The 19,965-nt window shown below is 38.9% G+C and overlaps 1 protein-coding gene across 1 annotated transcript in view; it reads left to right on the top strand.

Moving 5' to 3' along the window:
• Positions 1-19,965, top strand: part of LOC126418594 (carboxypeptidase D-like) — a 261,509-nt gene that overhangs the window by 169,270 nt on the left and 72,274 nt on the right. The window contains exons 17-20 of the mRNA XM_050085427.1: positions 1,600-1,708; positions 7,517-7,662; positions 7,749-7,927; positions 10,716-10,932. Coding sequence (XP_049941384.1) covers positions 1,600-1,708; positions 7,517-7,662; positions 7,749-7,927; positions 10,716-10,932 — 651 coding nt within the window. The remainder of the gene's footprint in view (positions 1-1,599; positions 1,709-7,516; positions 7,663-7,748; positions 7,928-10,715; positions 10,933-19,965) is intronic.

A 19,965-nucleotide genomic window follows, 5' to 3' on the forward strand; every position in this document is an offset into this window, starting at 1 on the left:
GCCCTGGTCAGATGAGCCCTGATTTCAGTGATGATGATGATGATGGTAAGGTTTCAAGTATGGTGCAGACCCCACAAACACATGATGATGGGAAGGTTTCAAGTATGGTGCGGACCCCACAAACACATGGACCCAAGTTGTCAACAAGGCACTGTGTGAACTATTGGTGACTCCATAATGATGTGGACTGTATTTACATGGAATAGATTGGGTAGCCATTTGCAGCTATTGATGGACTTCATTTTCATAAACAACAATGGAATTTTTATGGGTGACAATGTCGCTGTAGTGGCGTTAAGGAACTTGTGGAGCGGCGGCCGAACCACCTCGCGAAGGGTCTCCCAGCCACCAATGCCATACGCTCATCATCACGACGAGTACTATCGCAGCATGTGTAAATTATCAACTGTGAAAATTACAAAAGTATCTAATTTTGTATATGAAGTTCTCCTGTACGCCTTGCAATCCTTTTCTGGAAATTTATTTCGAATCCCAAATTATCTTTGCCTTTCCTGGCGGACAACTCTTCGTGACTGGTTTGATGAACATTGTGGACCTTTTGAGCAAATGATTTTGCCGCCCGGAACGCCCAACGTTAATCCCATCACACATTTATGGGACATAATCGTGAGGTCAGTTTGTGCATGACATACTGCACTGGAAACACTTTCACAATTATAGATGGCTGTAGAGGCAGTGTGGCCCAATATTTCTGCAGGGGACTTACTACAACTTGTTGAGTCCATGCCATGAGAAGTTGCTTTGCTGCACCATGCTGGACAAAAAGAGGTCTGACATGATATTAGACTTTTGTTCCTCAGTGTAAACTTCTTTTGTTTAGTGAAATGATAAGTCCTCCTTTCATTAATCTTGTACTAATGGCTTTTTCACCTCCATGAGGCTGGATCACTTTTCCTGGATTCTGTTCTATTTATATGATTCACTCAAACTTTTATAGGGAAATTCAGAGCTCACCCATCTCCATAATTAGTAAATTAACTACTTTCAGCCTTCTCCTTATTCTTTCATGGTGCTGCATTTTTCACAAACACAGCAGGTTGTACTTTTCTTCCACCTGTTTAACATTTTTGTAAGTCACTATATCCACTTCTTCTGGCTTGCCAGTTTCATTTACAAGTATTACATGTTTTGGCTGTCTCACTTGTAAATGGATCTCTGCTCCATTGGAAATCATGCTTAGCTTGCCAGAGCCAGTAACACCTGACCTTTTGCTATTGTTACTGTCTTACCTTCTGAAAAATCACAAGATAAACAAAAAATTAAACTAGATCAATAAGCCATACTCTTATTTTTGCTTATCAGGTGGAAACTTCATCTATAAAGTGAGGGACGGTTTTTTTCTGGAGTTCATCCACATTTCTTTTCTCCTTGATTGTGTCCATATGTCATAGTTTTCACTTAAAAAAAAATAATTGTTGCAAAGGCTAGTTTATTTTTTGTATGTTTTCCCTTGTTTCTATTGTGAAGAGAGAATGATTCATATGTGATTTATTTTTCTTTGTACCAAAATTAAATAAATACTGTATCACATTTTAGTTGTTTTCCCTCTATTTTATTTTATTTTATTTTTATTTTTAGGTAGTGTCACATATAACATGCTGTCAGAATCCCCAGCTGTCTCAACTTACTCCACTTTGGATGCAGAATTTACGTCCACTAATGCGCTTCATTTCTGCAACACAACAAGGTTATCACCTTATATTTTAGTTAAATATTTAATTTATTTACAAAATCACAAAATAGGCGATAGTCATGCCTCATAAAATGAAGAAATTAAAATATTTGAGTATTCTGTTATTACTAATTGTCATTTAGTGTGCAAACCTAATCATTTTGTTTACAGCTGACACGAGTGGCACTAATGTTTACTTGTCATCCAAAGATATATTTTGCAGGTTGTTTCCATTATGTTTTATCATGTGAAATGTACCACCCAAAGTTTCTGATACAGGGTGTTTCCGGAGAAAAAGTAAATATTTGAGGAGATGGTTCTGATCACAGCTATTATAGCCTTATGAGAAGAGGAAACAATGGTACATAGAACTGGAGCACACAGCAGAGTTATTGATAGAATATTGATTATTCCTCCTATTAATGGCTTCCAGCTCTCTATGCAGTAGTGTATGTGTGATATTGAGGCTGCTTGTCACTACAGAGTCCACAGTGAGGACTAGGCTCTTCTGTTCACATTTAGTATGTAGGTTTCACTTTTCAGTGATACACAAGAATCAAGAACTGATTTGCCATTGATCATATGAGATGAAATGTGCCTCATCTTTAGTTGTACTAAAGATTTCTGACTGTCTATACGGTAAACAGATACAAAAGAGTTAATATAAAAGCAATTTATAAATACCATAAATATTAAGACAATGAATATAGTGTTCAGTACACATTACAGGTACTAACGTAGTGACACAGTTAACATACTAAACTACCAAAAATGAAATATAATGGCAGTATATGAAATGGATAGATTGCTACTCACCATATAGTGGAGAAACTGTCGTAGACAGGCACAACAAAAAGACTGCTAAACAAGTAAGCTTTTATCCAGAAGGCCTTCCTGTGAATTAGACATCACACACACACAGGCATGAAAACACAATTAACATATGTGACCACTGACTCTGGCTGCCGGGTTCAGATGGAGAGCAACAGCACATGATGGGAACAGCAGTCTGGGTGGTGGGGGGTAAGGAGTAGCATGGGGCAGGGAGGGGTAGCAAGGTAGGAGTGGGGAACAGTTCTTTGGAACATAGAGGGATAAGGTGAGGAGGAAAGCTTTGTGCAGTTAGGTGGTTAGACAGAGGGTGGTGTTGGGGGTGATGAAAAGAAGAGACATAAGTAGACTACGGGTTTGTTGGTAGAATAGAAGGCTGTGTGGTGCTGGAGTGGGAACAGGGAAGGGGATAAGTGGTTGAAGGACAGTGACTAATGATGGTTGAGACCAGGAGGGTTACAGCAATGTAGGATATATTGCAGGGAGAGTTTCCACCTGCTCAGTTCAGAAAAGCTGATGTTGGTAGGAAAGATCCAGATGGCACAGGCTGTGAAGCAGTCATTGAAATGAAGAACATTGTGTTGGGCAGCATGCTCAGACCTGGGTGGTCCAGCTGTTTCTTGGCCACAGTTTATCGGTGGTCACCCCTGGGGAGAGACAGCTTATTGGTTGTCATGCCCATGTATAGCACAGCACAATGTTTGCAGCTTAGCTTGTAGATTACGTGACTGGTTTCACGGGTAGCCCTGCTTTTGATGGGATAGGTGATGCTTGTGACTGGACTGGAGTAGGTGGATGAAGTATACTCATATTTAAATAGCAAATACAGTGATTAAATACAATTAATAAATTAATATAAATGATGCACAACAACATTCTTTAGATAGTGACTACAGCTATTATCTTACATTTTAATAACCGTTGTACATTTGTCAATTGATAGGCCTACATAAACAGAGTAAATGGTGAGTGTAGTTGCTTTTACAAAGTGATCTCACCACTAGTCAGATCATAAAGCTCTTTCATGCAGCAAAGTGAGTTGTCCAATAACAACTGTACAGTCTTTCTTTAAGGATTTTTGATGATGTGATCTGAGCACTTTGTGATAGTTTATGGAGGATTTTTAAAGAATTCACTTTGTGTGTGTTGCCAGTTTTTGTTAGTCTGTACCATGATAGGTCATAATCTGTCTTCATTCTTGTGGTGTTGTCATGAATTTCTTCCCCGACAACACCTATAATCCCACTGCTTTTTACAAATAGTACACAACATGCAGGTACAGATTTACAACTGTCAGTAGTCTGAGCCTGGTAAAGAGGTGGTAACAGTGATATCTGGGACCAGTTTTACACATTATGCATAATGCTCTTTCATGTGTTTTCAAAAGTTTGGTAATATAAGAGGTGTGTCACCAAATGAGAAGGCCATAAGTAATATGTGATTGGAAGCATCAAAAGTGCATTACCCTAAGGAAGTCCATACTTATCATGTCTCTAAGTTTCCAAGGGAGCTAGAGACTCCTGAAATCTTTTTGCACACCTGGCTTATGTGTTCTCCCAGTTAAGTTTGGAATCAATATGCGTTCCTGACAGTTTTACAGATTTTTTTCTATGGCTTTGGGCAACCGTAAAAGAAGCTGTTGTGTTTTCTCTGAATTACAGAGTAATTTATTTGATCAGAAACAGTGGACGGCAAATTGGTGTGGTCCTTGTGTACTGTTATCCAAAAATGAGATATTCTGATGTGAGGTGAGCGGAGTTATGTCATCAGCACAGCATATGACAGTATGATTTATGTAATGAGGCAGGTTGTAGATAGTGACGATGAAGAAGAAGGGTCTATGAACTGAGCGCTGTGGAACACCAGTACTAACTACTGCCAGAGAGGAGTATTAATTTTTAAATATGGCAATCTGTCTTCTATTGTGAATATACAAATCTATTACTGTTGTTCTGGATTGCATACACCATAAAAACCACAAAATTCTAGTTTTGCTATGAGAATGTCAAAAGGAATGCAGATAAGTTCTTTGCTTGGATTGCATAAGACAAGTGACACTATATTACAGTTTTTGCAAGGTTTTAATGTCTGGTCGACCATTTCCAAAATGGCTTGTTGTAATCCAACCAAACTGACTGTTACTCAAAGGATTATATGTTTCAAGACAGCTACTCAAGTAGATATACATAAGTATCTCAAATACCTTAGAAAATTTTGATGCAACTGAGACTGGATGATAATTTTGAGGTAGATATTTATAACTATTTTTAAACACTGTGTAACTTTGGAAATTTTGACAGTAGTATGAAAAAGGTAGATTGGTTCCTGCCATGTAGAGGAGACATTGAGTTGCAGACAGGCACAACAACACGACTGCCATACATTTAAGCTTTCGCTCATGTGCTTAATTTGAGGGATTCTCTTGAGCTATAATACGCCAAGTTGCCTTGCATTTGCTCAGTGTGCCATCTGTGTACCTTTCATAGACAACCTTTTCTTCCCGTACAAGCTTAAGAGTTAGTTTTTATTATCAGTGAGCAGGTAAATCATAATTCTATATATTTTCTAAAGTAAGAGTATGATTCGGGTATCTTCCTGCCCAATTAATGAGGTTGCTAGAGCTTCTTTATTTGTAAAAGTGCTTGGTATTTTGTATAATTGAACCCCTTTGAATATTAGTGATAGCTGTTTTCATGTGGAATCAACATACATGGTTGCTATATGCCAATTACAGAACAGTATAAGTAAAGTTAGTGGCATCTATCAACAAAATGCCACTTACGTTTATCATTTGTGTTCGTAGCAGTATTGTACCAGCTGTTGGTGAAAATCATAAAAGAGATGATGCTGACACAATTTAAAGCCACATAAAACGTCAAAACTTTTTACATAAATTGGAGTTGTAGAAATAATCAATAACTGACTTGTTGAAAGAACCACAAAAATGTCTAACGCAACTCCCTACAGGTTAAACTTGGATGGCTGAGGGGGGATTTAGGACCTGCTTCTTCTGAGTGTAAGTTCTGTGCCTTATCCGATGTGTGACTTTTTTTGGTAATCAGTGATGAATTTTGCTTTCCTGGTCCAAGAGGTTTTCTTTAACGTACCTTTTAAGCAGTACAACAACACTAGACCCTTTGAAACGATTGTAAAGTCCCGAGATTGTTGTATGGAAATATATTATCATTTTAATTGTATGAAAGAAAAATTCAGTTGAGAATACTAATTAAAGAATTATTAGCCAACTCTCACCTTCAGGAGATAAAATGTGTAGTGCTGTGACAGACACAAACACAATTCTTAGCTTATGGAACTAATAATTCTTTTGTTGAAGAGGAGAGAGGGATATGTTGGGAAAGTTAAAAAGGAAGGGAGGGTCATCCAGACACGACGAATCTACATACATGGGACATTCCATTTCATAAATCATTAATGAATTCAATATTCCAAGATCCTCAGTGTCAAGAGGTGCCAAGAATACAAAATTTCAGGCATTACCTCTTACTGTGGACAACACAGTGACTGATGGTCTTCACATATTGATTGAGAGTTACAGCCTTTATGTACAGTTGCCAGTGCTAACAGATAAGCAACACTGCAGGAAATAACTGCAGGAATCAGTGTGGGATGTATAATGAATGTATTCATTAGAACAGCACAGTGAAATTTGGCATTAATGGGCAGACAACTGAAAACCTTGACCTGGTCAGATGAGTCCCAATTTCTCTTGGTAAGAGCTGATGGTGAGGTTCGAGTGTATCACAGACCCCACAAAGATATGGAACCAACTTGTCAGCAAGGCACTGTGCCAGCTGGTGGTGGCTCCATAATTTTGTGGGCTGTGTTTACATGGAATGAACTGGGTCCAATTGACAGTAAATAGTTATTTTCAGCTTCTTGGAGACCATTTACAGCAGAAAGAATGGAATTTTTATGGATGACAGTGTGCCATGTCTGTGGGTCACATTTCTTTGTGATTGGTTTGCAAAACATTCTGGACAGTTCAAGTGAATGATTTGGCCACCCAGATCACCCGACGTGAATCCCATTGAACATTTATGAGATATATTTGAGAGGTCAGTTTGTGCACAATATCCTGTACTAGCAACACTTCCACAGTTATGGATGGCTAGAGAGGCAGTGTGGCTTCCAGTCCATGCTATCTGCTGCACTCGCCATGCAAAAGGAGATCCAACATGATATTAGAAGTTATTCCAAGGCCCATGACCCAACACTTGTGTCTGGCAAAGTTGAGGTGAGGGACCAATTGCGGGCGACATTGCATCAAAGGATCACTGCAATCTGTTGCTCATGTGTAAGGCTCTTAAGAGAGCACTGATAAAGCTACCTTTCTTAGTTGGTGTCTTGTTCAAGGGGCAGACTGATTTTCATCTTCAAGGGATATAAAATTTGTTGGAAAAAGCAAGCTATTTCAATGGAAGGAAAGAATTCTAAAATACAGATTGAAGTAACTCAGGACACTGATTTGTATTTGCAGTTGTGAAGAATTGTCTCCCAGAAAGTATCCAGTTGTAACTATGGATGAAAGGACTTGAATATATTCATTCAGACATGAACATAAAAAAAACACAGTCTTAACTCTCCCGGTGCTTACCCGTAGTCAGTAGAAGAGAAACAGCATGAGAAATGTTGAGTGCGCCATAAGCATTTCCCAACTAGGGCGCAATGAACAGTGGAGAATGTTGCATGCAATGCACAGCTACTGCAGTCAAATGGTTAAAGGTGTTACTTCTAAGATTCAATGTGGCTTATCTCTCAGAAATTATTCATGCTGGATTTGGGTATTAATGTGAAGGTTAACAGTTAGTGTTCATGCAAAGCCACTCGTGTACTTCAGTAGCTGCGCAGACTTGCTGCAAATATTGCATTCTGCTGTGACTGAGTTTGGTACTTAAGTTTTTTTGACTGGGTGGGATTTATTACTGTCAAAATATAAGTTAAGGTTGTCTCTAAATTAACTACCCTTTACAGGTATTCGAGGTCGTGTTGTTGACCCAGATGGTCATCCTATCCGTACAGCAGTAGTTACAATCACAGGATCTCCAAGAACTGTTTCTGTTACAAAGAATAATGCTTTATTTAGATTCATTCTTCCATCAGGAACATACACTTTGAATGTAAGTACAATTTTTAGCACATAGTACCGTCGTGATTGTTTGTACAAATCAGTTTTATTGTATGGCCTACTTAACATTTGTTTCAGGTGTCAGCCAATGGATATTATCACATTTCAAGGAATTTTACAGTGTACACTGAACAGCTTACTGAGCTTAAAGTTGAACTTCAGCCAATTCCTGGAGCTTCATACCATGGCTATAAAAGACTTCAGAAATTGATGCTTCATTTGAATTCAGAAAATGCTGATATTTCAAAGCTGTACTCGTAAGTTAATGAAGATAATTGACTTTCTTGGTAATAGTATATAATACTAATAAACACTGCGTTTCATTGGGTTAGAGTGGTAAATCTTCCACAAGAAACTTCTTGTATTGTTGAATCCAGGAGGCACTGTATGAACCTGTTATAGAGTCAGTCATTATTAATGTAAGAGGGTAACCCCAAAATTAAGTTCTCCTATTTTTTTTATAAGTACATAGACCTGTTTATTTCTACTATGGTTTACATCAGTTTACAGCTTGAACATTTAGCTGCTTTTCGACACAATCATCATTTCTGTCGATGCATTTTTGTAGACCCAGTGGCAGGTTTTGATGCCCATGTCATACCAGCTTCCTGCCGTGCTGTTCAGAAAGTTATTAAACTCTTCTTTCACCTCGTCGTCGGAGCTGAATCGCTGGGACCACAATTAACACTGACAAGTACTTTGAGACTCTGAAGAAACTCAAACGGGCAATTCAGAACCGGAGAACAGGAATGTTAAGCAAGGGCATACACATTATCCATGACAACGCTCGCCCACACATCGCCAAAGCCTTGCTCTCCTACAACAGTTTCAGTGGAACATGATCACCTACCCATTCAGCTCTGACGATGAGGTGAAAGAAGAGGTTCATAACTTTCTGAACAGCATGGCGACGAGCTGGTATGACATGGGCATACAAAGACTGCCACAGCGTCTACAAAAATGCATCAACAGAAATGGTGGTTATGTTGAAAAATAGCTAAATGTTCAAGCTGTAAACTGATGTAAACCATTGTAGAAATAAACAGGTCTACGTACTTATAAAAAAATAGGAGACCTCACTTTTGGGATTACCCTCGTAGCATGTTGTATCTTGAAGTTTCAGCCTGTACGGGGTTTAAAGTTCCTGCAATGATGTATGTGTGACAACATGTGTTGAAGAGAACTAGATGAATTATAAACATGACAGTCAGCCATGAAATGTGATGTGAGCATGGAATAAGAGGTGTCTCATTTCTATGAAAATGACAGACTATACAGCTTCATCCTCATTGTTGACAGAATGTTTGAGTACTGCTACAGATCTTGCCTTGCTGTTGTCCATTGTCCATAGTTAGCTAGCAGATCCACTATAGTGGACAGTTTGTATCTAATACTTCATTCAAGATAATGCAGATTCTGAACTAAAGAGACGTCTTGCTACATTCACTTCATCAGTACAACATATCACTTCCAAATGGCTTTTGGTGTGTTTAGTCCTTGCCACTGGTGCTCAAACACAATTCTCACATATCAAATACTGTTACTTACTGTGTGAGGTCAAAAGAGTCATTTTCTATGTAGTTGACAAGAAGAAATGGCTACAGGAGGGATGCAAAGTTATAGAATCTTGCATGATTATAGATGTAGTATACAGAAAAATTAAAGTGATCTTTGGAGAACAGAGAAGCAGCAGTATGAATGTCAGTAACTTGGGTGTCAAACCAGTATCAAGCAGAGAAAAGATGGCTGAAAATGTGGAAAGAAGATATTGAAGGGCTATATAAAAGAAACAAACCTGAAGAAAGTATTACAGAACAAGAAGAGGAAACAGATAAAACTGAGATGGGAGATGTGATAATTTGGGAGGAATTGGACACAAAAATGAAAGACCTAATTTGAAATAAGGCACATGAAGTAGATGACATTCCCTCAGAATTGCTGAGATCCTTAGGAGAATAAACTGTGACAATGTTATTCCACCTGATATTCAGGGTAAGGAAGAGAGACAGAATACCATCATATTTCAAGAAAAATGTAGTAATCCCAGTTCCAAAGAATTCAAGTGCTGACAGGTGTGAATATTACTGAACCACCAGTTTAATAAGTCAGAATAGCAAAAAACTAACACAAATAATTTGCAGCAGAGTGGAATGACTGATAGACACTCGGCCTCGGGGGGAGGGGGGGGGGAATCACACTGGCTTCCATGGAAGTATAAGAACAAGCAAAGCATCTCACCCGACCTCCCTTTTCTTATTTGCCACTCCAGCCAGCTCATCAATTGTTTTTCTTATCTCGTTGTCCCTATCTTCTTCTTACTATCTATTTTCTCTCAATGTTCCTCTTAATGGTCCTCAAACTTGCTTTTACACACACGTGTATGTTCCACTCAGTAATGATTTTTTCTAATATCTCCTGTGTTGCTCCTTCTTCTACTCACTCCACACCCCTCTGTTACTCATTGCTTGTCACAACCAACATAACTAATCACCTACTTTCTCCAGTCAGTATCAGGCTGTGTGTGTGTGTGTGTGTGTGTGTGTGTGTGTGTGTGTGTGTGTGTGTGTGTGTGTGTGTGTGTGTGTGTGTGCATGCGCATGTGTGTGCACGCTTCCATGATTCCTGTGTGCCTGTGCATTGCTCTCTTTAGCTGATTTTCTATTTGATGGCTAAATGAAGTCAGTATTTCATAACCAAACTGATTTAGAAATGTAAATTTCACCTTGTAAATCATATGATTTTATTGTCCTACCAAAATGAAATGTGTTAAGGAATTTAAAAATACATTAACTAAAATGTAAAATTGTAAACTCAGTAAATCTGTATGTAAAGGAGATTTTGAAATTGGCAAAAATCTTCTTCTCCTTATTCTTCTTCCTCTTTCTCTTCCTCATCCACAACTCCAGGGTTAGGCCCAGGGCCTACTTTGTTCTCACCATCTCTTCCTTAGTCTTCAACAAAAATATTAGTTGGACATAATTTGATTATATTTATAGTTGCATGTATTGCATGTGCATTACACTGATAAATTTCTAATTTGTCCAGATTAGGAAAAAGTTCTGGTGAAAAAGACATTTTGGTACTGGATATCTTCCCAAGACAGACTTCTGGTAGTAAACCTATTGAATCACTCCCAACATTGGCATTGATTGGTGGACTTTATGCTGAACCAGTTACAACAGAGCTTGCATTGAGATTTGCATTTCACCTTTTGTCAGAAAGAAATTCAGCAGATAGTGGTGACGTCTCACGAGTTTTAAAGGTGAGTTACTCGTAATGGACTGAAACCAATGTTCACATCTTGAGTACAGTGAGTACCTAATGAGTTTGTATCCTAAGATGCAGGAAATGATCTGAATGATGCATTTATTCAACATTTATCCCTTCAAATGAATACATTATAAGCATGCCAATGAGCCTTTCAAGATCAGGATTTATCTCTACAAAGCATGTCTCCAAAGTAGAGACACACAGCCTACACATTGAATAATTTATTTTCCTGTGTTTAAAATGTTATTATTATTATTATTGTTGTTATTATTACTACTACTATTAATATTCATGGTGGCAGTAATGTAGTAATAGAAGTAAAATTACTGTTGGTTGCAGTGATTAGGTGGTAGACTGGTGGAGCCAGATATGATCGAAAATTTATATGGATGAAGCATTTTAATAGTAGATGGTTTATTATTTGCTTCACTGTTTGGGAAGTGCAGCAAGAGGCTGTGGCATTTCTCTCTCAGAACTGTGTTAGCTCTAGCACAAGTAATGAGTGATGATGCTATGTTTGTCTCTGATTTACTGTTTGACCCTTTTTCAGGCAATTAATGAAGATGACACCATTATTATCATAAAATGCTAGAGCTTAAACTGTATTTTTAACTTGCTTAGCCACATTATGTACCATAATACTGCAGTGGTGTTTCTTTGAGGTAATTTTATTTGACAAACCTCTCACACTTTCTGTGAAACTGACCGAGACTCGTTGTTTGTTTACAGTCCCCCTTTTCTGAAACTGCCTTCAGAAGCTGATGCACATACATCATAATATCATACTGAGAAAACAGCTCCAGTTTTTGGCACTTGCATTTCAGCTTTAAGCAGTGAAAGCATTGTTATCTACGTCTATGTCTATGTCTACATCCATACTCCGCAAGCCACCTGACGGTGTGTGGCAGAGGGTACTTTGAGTACCTCTATCGGTTTTCCCTTCTATTCCAGTCTCATATTGTTCTTGGAAAGAAAGATTGTCGGTATGCCTCTGTGTGGGCTCTAATCTCTCTGATTTTGTCCTCATGGTCTCTTCGTGAGATATACGTAGGAGGGAGCAATATACTGCTTGACTCCTCGGTGAAGGTATGTTCTCGAAACTTCAACAAAAGCTTGTACCGGGTTACTGAGTGTCTCTCCTGCAAAGTCTTCCACTGGAGTTTATCTATCATCTCCGTGACTCTTTCGCAATTACTAAATGATCCTGTAGTGAAGTGCGCTGCTCTCCGTTGGATCTTCTCTCTCTCTTCTATCAATCCTATCTGGTACGGATGCCACACTGGTGAGCAATATTCAAGCAGTGGGCGAACAAGTGTACTGTAACCTACTTCCTTTATTTTCGGATTGCATTTCCTTAGGATTCTTCCAATGAATCTCAGTCTGGCATCCGCTTTATTGACGATCAACTTTATATGATCATTCCATTTTAAATCACTCCTAATGCCTACTCCCAGATAATTTATGGAATTAACTGCTTCCAGTTGCTGACCTGCTATATTGTACCTAAATGATAAGGGATCTATCTTTCTATGTATTTACAGCACATAACACTTGTCTACATTGAGATTCAATTGCCATTCCCTGCACCATGCGTGAATTCGCTGCAGATCCTCCTGCATTTCAGTACAATTTTCCACTGTTACAACCTCTCAATATACCACAGCATCATCCGCAAAAAGCCTCAGTGAACTTCCGATGTCATCCATAAGGTCATTTATGTATATTGTGAATAGCAACGATCCTACGACACCCCCTGCGGCACACCTGAAATCACCCTTCCTTCGGAAGACTTCTCTCCATTGAGAATGACATACTGCATTCTGTTATCTAGGAATCTTCGATCCAATCACGCAATTGGTCTGATAGTCCATATGTACATTAAATGACTGTGGGGAACTGTATCGAACGCCTTGCGGAGGTCAAGAAACACGGCATCTACCTGGGAACCCGTGTCTATGGCCCTCTGAGTCTACTGGATGAATAGCACAAGCTGGGTTTCACAAGATTGTCTTTTTCGAAACCCATGCTGATTCCTACAGAGTAGATTTCTAGTCATTATACTCGAACATAATATGTGTTCCAAAATTCTATAACTGATCGACATTAGAGATATAGGTCTATAGTTCTGCACATCTGTTCGATATCCCTTCTTAAAAACGGGGATGACCTGTGCCCTTTTCCAATCCTTTGGAATGCTACGCTCTTCTAGAGGCCTACGGTACTCCGCTGCAAGAAGGGGGGCAAGTTCCTTCGCATTCTCTGTGTAAAATCGAACTGGTATCCCATCAGGTCCAGCGGCCTTTTCTCTTTTGAGCAATTTTAATTGTTTCCCTATCCCTCTGTCGTCTATTTCGATATCTACCATTTTGCCATCTGTGCAATAATCTAGAGAGGGAACTACAGTGCAGTCTTCCTCTGAAAAACAGCTCTGGAAAAATACATTTAGTACTTTGGCCTTTAGTCTGTCATCCTCTATCAGTACCATTTTGGTCACAGAGAGTCTAGACGTCCACCTGCCACTTTGACATAAGACCAAAATTTCTTAGGATTTTCTGCTAAGTCAGTACATAGAACTTTACTTTCGAATTCATTGAAAACCTCTCGCATAACTCTCCTCACATTACATTTCGCTTCGCGTAATTTTTGTTTGTCTGCAAGGCTTTGGCTATGTTTATGTTCGCTGTGAAGTTCCCTTTGATCCCACAGCTGTTTTCTAACTCGGTTGTTGTACCACTGTGGCTCTTTTCCATCAAATGGTTCAAAAGGCTCCGAGCACCATGGGACCCAACCCCCGAGGCCACCAGTCCCCCAGAACCCAGAATCACCCAAACCCAACCAACCCAAGGACACCGCACACACCCACCCACACCCGAGGCAGGACTCAAACCTGCGACCGCAGTGGCCACGCCGCTCCAGACTGCAGCACCCAGAACCGTTCGGCCACCCCGGCCGGCAGCTCTTCACCATCTTTCACCAGTATAATTGCCCGTCTCTCAGAGCCGGAAGTTTGCTACAGTAGTTTCAGGAGGACTTTAATGAACTTTCGTTGATGCCTAATGTAATTTCTATGAAAGCCACCACTGCGTACGCAAATCATAGGTTGTTATTTCTGTGAATTACGTGACCTGTGCGTAGGCATCTAATCCCACGTACACTATGTGATCAAAAGTATCCGGACACCACAAAAACATATGTTTTCATATTAGGTGCATTGTGCTGCCACCTGCTGCCAGGTACTCCATATCAGTGACCTCAGTAGTCATTAGACATCGTGAGAGAGCAGAATGGGACGCTCCGCAGAACTCACGGACTTTGAACGTGGTCAGGTGATTGGGTGTCACTTTTGTCATAAGTCTGTACACGAGATTTCCACACTCCTAAACATCCCTAGGTCCACTGTTTCCGATGTGATAGTGAAGTGGAAACGTGAAGGGACACGTACAGCACAAAAGCATACAGGACGACATCATCTGTTGACTGTCAGAGACCGCCAGCAGTTGAAGAGGGTCGTAATGTGTAATAGGCAGGCATCTATCCACACCATCATACCAGGAATTCCAAACTGTATCAGTATCCACTGCAAACACTATGACAGTTAGGCGGGAGGTGAGAAAACTTGGATTAAATGATCGAGCGGCTGCTCATAAGCTACATATCACGCCGGTAAATGCCAAACGACGCCTTGCTTGGTGTAAGGATCGTGAACATTTGACGATTTTCAACGGTGGAAAAATGTTGTGTGGAGTGACGAATCACGGTACACAATGTGGCGATCTGATGACAGGATGTGGCTATGGCGAATGCCCAGTGAATGTCGTCTGCCAGCGTGGGTAGTGCTTTTGATTTCAGCAATCTTTCATTTGATTTGCTGGTGAGAGATACAAAAACATCTGCATGAATAGGCCGTCAAAACTTAATTCAATGCAGAACATCAACACTTTGCTCAACGTAGCAACCAACCAATATTTTTGAAATGTTTTTGCAGTACATTATAATTTTTACGGTGACAGCTGGCAAAGCATTTGTTGGTGTTGTGGTCTTCTGTCCTGAGACTGGTTTGATGCAGCTCTCCATGCTACTCTATCCTGTGCAAGCTTCTTCATCTCCCAGTACCTACTGCACCCTGCATCCTTCTGAATCTGCTTAGTGTATTCATCTCTTGGTCTCCCTCTACGATTTTTACCCTCCACACTGCCCTCCAATACCAAATTGGTGATCCCTTGATGCCTCAACACATGTCCTACCAACCGATCCCTTCTTCTAGTCAAGTTGTGCCACAAACTTCTCTTCTCCCCAGTCATATTCAATACTTCCTCATTAGTTATGTGATCTACCCATCTAATCTTCAGCATTCTTCTGTAGCACCACATTTCAAATGCTTCTATTCTCTTCTTGTCCAAACTATTTATCGTCCATGTTTCACTTCCATACATGGCTACACTCCATACAAACACTTTCAGAAACGTCTTCCTGACACTTAAATCTATACTCGATGTTAACAAATTTCTCTTCTTCAGAAACGCTTTCCTTGCCACTCCCAGTCTACATTTTATATCCTCTCTACTTTGACCATCATCAGTTATTTTGCTCCCCAAATAGCAAAATTCCTTTATTACTTTAAGTGTCTCATTTCCTAATCTAACTCCCTCAGCATCACCCGACTTAATTCGACTACATTCAATTAGCCTCGTTTTGCTTTTGTTGATGTTCATCTTATACCCTCCTTCCAAGACACTATCCATTCCATTCAACTGTTCTTCCAAGTCCTTTGCTGTCTCTGACAGAATTACAATGTCATCGGCAAACCTTAAAGTTTTTATTTCTTCTCCATGGATTTTAATACCTACTCTGAACTTTTCTTTTGTTTCCTTTACTGCTTGCTCTATATACAGATTGAATAACATCGGGGAGAGACTGCAGTCCTGTCTCACTCCATTCCCAACCACTGCTTCCCTTTCATGTCCCTTGACTCTTATAACTGCCACCTGGTTTCTGTACAAGTTGTAAATAGCCTTTCCCTCCCTGTATTTTACCCCTGCCACCTTCAGAATTTGAAAGAGCGTATTCCAATCAACATTGTCAAAAGCTTTCTCTAAGTCTACAAATGCTAGAAATGTAGGTTTGCCTTTCCTTAATCTAGCTTCTAAGATAAGTCGTACAAAGCAGTGTCACCTATCTCATACACAGTGCTGTGTAAAACTGGTGATGTTGGAGTGCTCAGAACGTCAATGAGATGTTTGACATTAAATGAATCCTATGACATAGTGAAAAGCAAAATATTCTCTCGTGACAGTAAACAGACATGATTTACCCCAAGCAGGTGTGTTGAAATTGTTAACTAGTTGATGAATGGCACACGGAAAATTTATCATGTGGGCTGGATTCTCATTCAATTCAGTAAATTATAATTTTTGTGTAATTACTTTCCAATGACAATTCCATTAGATCACACAAAGTTAATTTGCTGAAGTGTTTTCCACCACAGTAGGCTTATGTAATTCATGGTGAGAATGCACATACGGGTTAATAGTCACGTACCTAGATTGTCATTGTTCTATGTGATTCATTTCAAGAAAAATACATTTTCTTCATGGGTAAACAACTTCTTAGCACTCCTGAAAAACGGTCTGTGTGTGTGTGTGTGTGTGTGTGTGTGTGTGTGTGTGTGTAAAAGAGTGGGAGGGGGGGGGGGGGTGGTTATATTTGGTGACATTAATCTTTACCCAATTTGATATATTTTTGCAGTGTGTTTATCTTCAGATTGAAAGCACTCTTAGAAGGTCCAACTTTAATTTAATCTTCTCATCTATAAAATGTGGCATTAGTGTGAAGAAAATAATATTATTTACAGTTGCCCACACATTGCAACACTCAGTATCATTTTTAATTTTATGAAATAACTGGTCATTAGAGTGTTCGATAACATTTCTCAAATTTGTTGCTTATAATGTTGACAAAGCATATTTATGATGTTGTATAATGTATACCTAAATCTCAAATTTTATGTACTCTGATTGGATTTATAACACTAAGAAATTTACTTATTGATTGTTGCAACTGAAAATCAGTTGTGGTGAGGCCATCATAAAAGAAAAAAATTAGTATGTAATTGGGAATTAAATAATCATGACAGGCTGGATACTGATTGAAACTCACTTTGACTCCCTGGAAGAGCTTCATCTGAAGTGTAAACAGGCATGAGTGAGGACAATCTATAAGAAAGGCCTTCTTGAACTGCTGCAGAAGAATCATTGGTAGATTGCTACATTGAATGGCTTTCTGACCCACATCATACAAGAGGTAGTGTTGGATGCTTGGGCTTCAGATATCTTTTTCTGGTTTGATAAGGAGCTAGAACAACAGGAAGTTATCTACTAGCAATAACATAATTTTCCTTTTCTTTATATAGTATACCTCTAAAAGTACTTATAGGTGAAGACTGTGTGATTGACCTACATCTCACAGTATTGCAAAGTATTTTATGTAGAAAAATTAAAATATTACTGTTAAAAGGCACTTTCTAGATAGAAAAAGTTACAACAAAAACAAATGCACACAAAGCATTTTCTGTAATCTATACACACACTGTAAACAAAATTTAATAATGTAATATACATACTATTATTATTACAATAATGTACAATATTGAAGGGGAGCTGAATTCAAATGTGGAGTGCTGAGTCAAGAAGGAATCAAGTGTAACTGCAAGATGAATTAGTGAATGAGCCACGAGCACTGAAAACTGAATCAGTGAGTGAGCAAAGAATGGAATGACTTGTGGGCTGCCTTGTGATCTGATCTGTGTGGAGTAGTGGTGTAGGCAAGTGAGGAGTGGTAGGTGAGTAGTAAGTGCTTGATGAGAAAATGGTGGTATGCAAGTGGTGAGTAGTGAATGGAGAACTAGCTGACCAGTTCGTAAGTTAGTTCCTTGCAGCATGCCCACTCTGGTGAAATGTCAAGCATTCCTGTCCTGTAGGGTATGGTCTCTTGTAGTGAAGCATTGAATTGGCCAAAATGACAGTTTCTTCAATGGTGCTATCAAAATGTCAACTCCATGAAAGGTGCCATTTCAAATCGAGCAGAAGTAAAAGGTGAGAAAGTGTTTTATGCATTAATGCAGCATTCTAAAGAACTGACCTTTCTCCGCTTTCTATTCTTTTCTTGCTAGAAAAATCTATTAACAAGACACACACACACACACACACACACACACACACACGTCATCTATAGCACATTTTTCTGTGGCTTTGGAGAAATTTGTTACTATAACGCTAGAACATATGTGACAATTCACCAACTTCCATGGGGCACTGTTGCACAGACTGCCCTAGAATGTATGTTCTATTCAGTGACTTCGCGGGTGATAAGTTTCGGATCTGAAGAGCTACCACTTGTTTTTTTCTGAGTCATCAGTTGCTCACTCCATAAAAGGATGTAGCTCTTTTAACTATTTCAGGAGCAGGTTGCTCTTTCTTAATTAAAACAAGTCAATAAACAGCGAGAACTTGTAGTCTGACCAGCAGGCATAGTTCTTCACCAAAGCTTAAGGAACAACCTGCTAGGCCCATATGATGGAGAAAACATTCAAGAGAGATGTGCAAAGTTTGCATCATCTTGAAAGCAAAGTGGTTAAAACTATAGTTTCTCATTCTGTAGGAGCAGGGTTAATTTCCCATGTGACTGTCCAAATTTAGATTTTCTGTGGTTTTTCTAAATGGCTTAAGGCGATTTCCAGGATGATTTCTGTAACAGGGACACAACCAACTGCTTTTCCCCAACAAAATTCATGCTCCAACTATAATAACTCATTGTCAACATGATATTAAACCCTGATATTTGTACTGCATAATGCAAAAGATGTGTGCAAAATACACACAAAAACTTGGAGCTGCCAGATCAGTTCCAAAATGACAATCTTTTTTGACCATTCTCCAGTACTGTCCTGCCTGGGATTGGGACAGTTTTTATTTTGACTGGGACTAGAACAGATCAGATCACAAGCCAGCCGATGAGTCATGTGACTCTTTTTTCTCACTCGCCAATTTAGTTGTCAGCGCTCTTGGCTCGTTCAATGATCCATCTTCCAGTTCGACTTGATTCCTTCGTGGCTCAGCACTCCCCATTTGAATTCAGATCGCCATCGATATTGTTCATTATTGTAATAATAATAATAGTTTGTATCTGACATTATTAAATATTACGTTTATAGTGTGTGTAAAGTTTACAGAACATGCTTTGTGTACATCTGCTTTTGTTGTAACTTTTTCTATCTAGAAAGTGCCTCTTAATAGTAATATTTTAATTTTCCTATATAAAACGTTTTACAGTACTATGAAACATTAGTCAGATACAGTCTTCAACAACAAGTGCCTTAAGGGGCATATGGTTTGATTCTACTGAACTGTGTAAAGAAAAGGAAAATTATATTATTGCTAGCAGATAACTTCCTGTTGTTCTCGATCCTCATCAAATATCTGAAGCCCAAGCATCCAACACTACCTCTTGTATGATGTGGGTCAGAAAGCCATTCAATGTAGCAATCAACCAATGATTCTTCTGCAGCAGTTCAAGAAGGCCTTTCTTATAGATTGTCCTCACTCATGCCTGTTTACACTTCAGATGAAGCTCTTCCAGGGAGTCAAAGTGAGTTTCAATCAGTATCCAGCCTGTCATGATTATTTAATTCCCAATTACATACTAATTTATTTTCTTTTATGATGGCCTCACCACAACTGATTTTCAGTTGCAACAATCAATAAGTAAATTTCTTAGTGTTATAAATCCAATCAGAGCACATAAAATTTGAGATTTAGGTATACATTATACAACATCATAAATATGCTTTGTCAACATTATAAGCAACAAATTTGAGAAATGTTATCGAACACTCTAATGACCAGTTATTTCATAAAATTAAAAATGATACTGAGTGTTGCAATGTGTGGGCAACTGTAAATAATATTATTTTCTTCACACTAATGCCACATTTTATAGATGAGAAGATTAAATTAAAGTTGGACCTTCT

Source organism: Schistocerca serialis, chromosome 9 (genome assembly GCF_023864345.2).
Source record: "Schistocerca serialis cubense isolate TAMUIC-IGC-003099 chromosome 9, iqSchSeri2.2, whole genome shotgun sequence".
NCBI classification, from domain to species: domain Eukaryota; kingdom Metazoa; phylum Arthropoda; class Insecta; order Orthoptera; family Acrididae; genus Schistocerca; species Schistocerca serialis.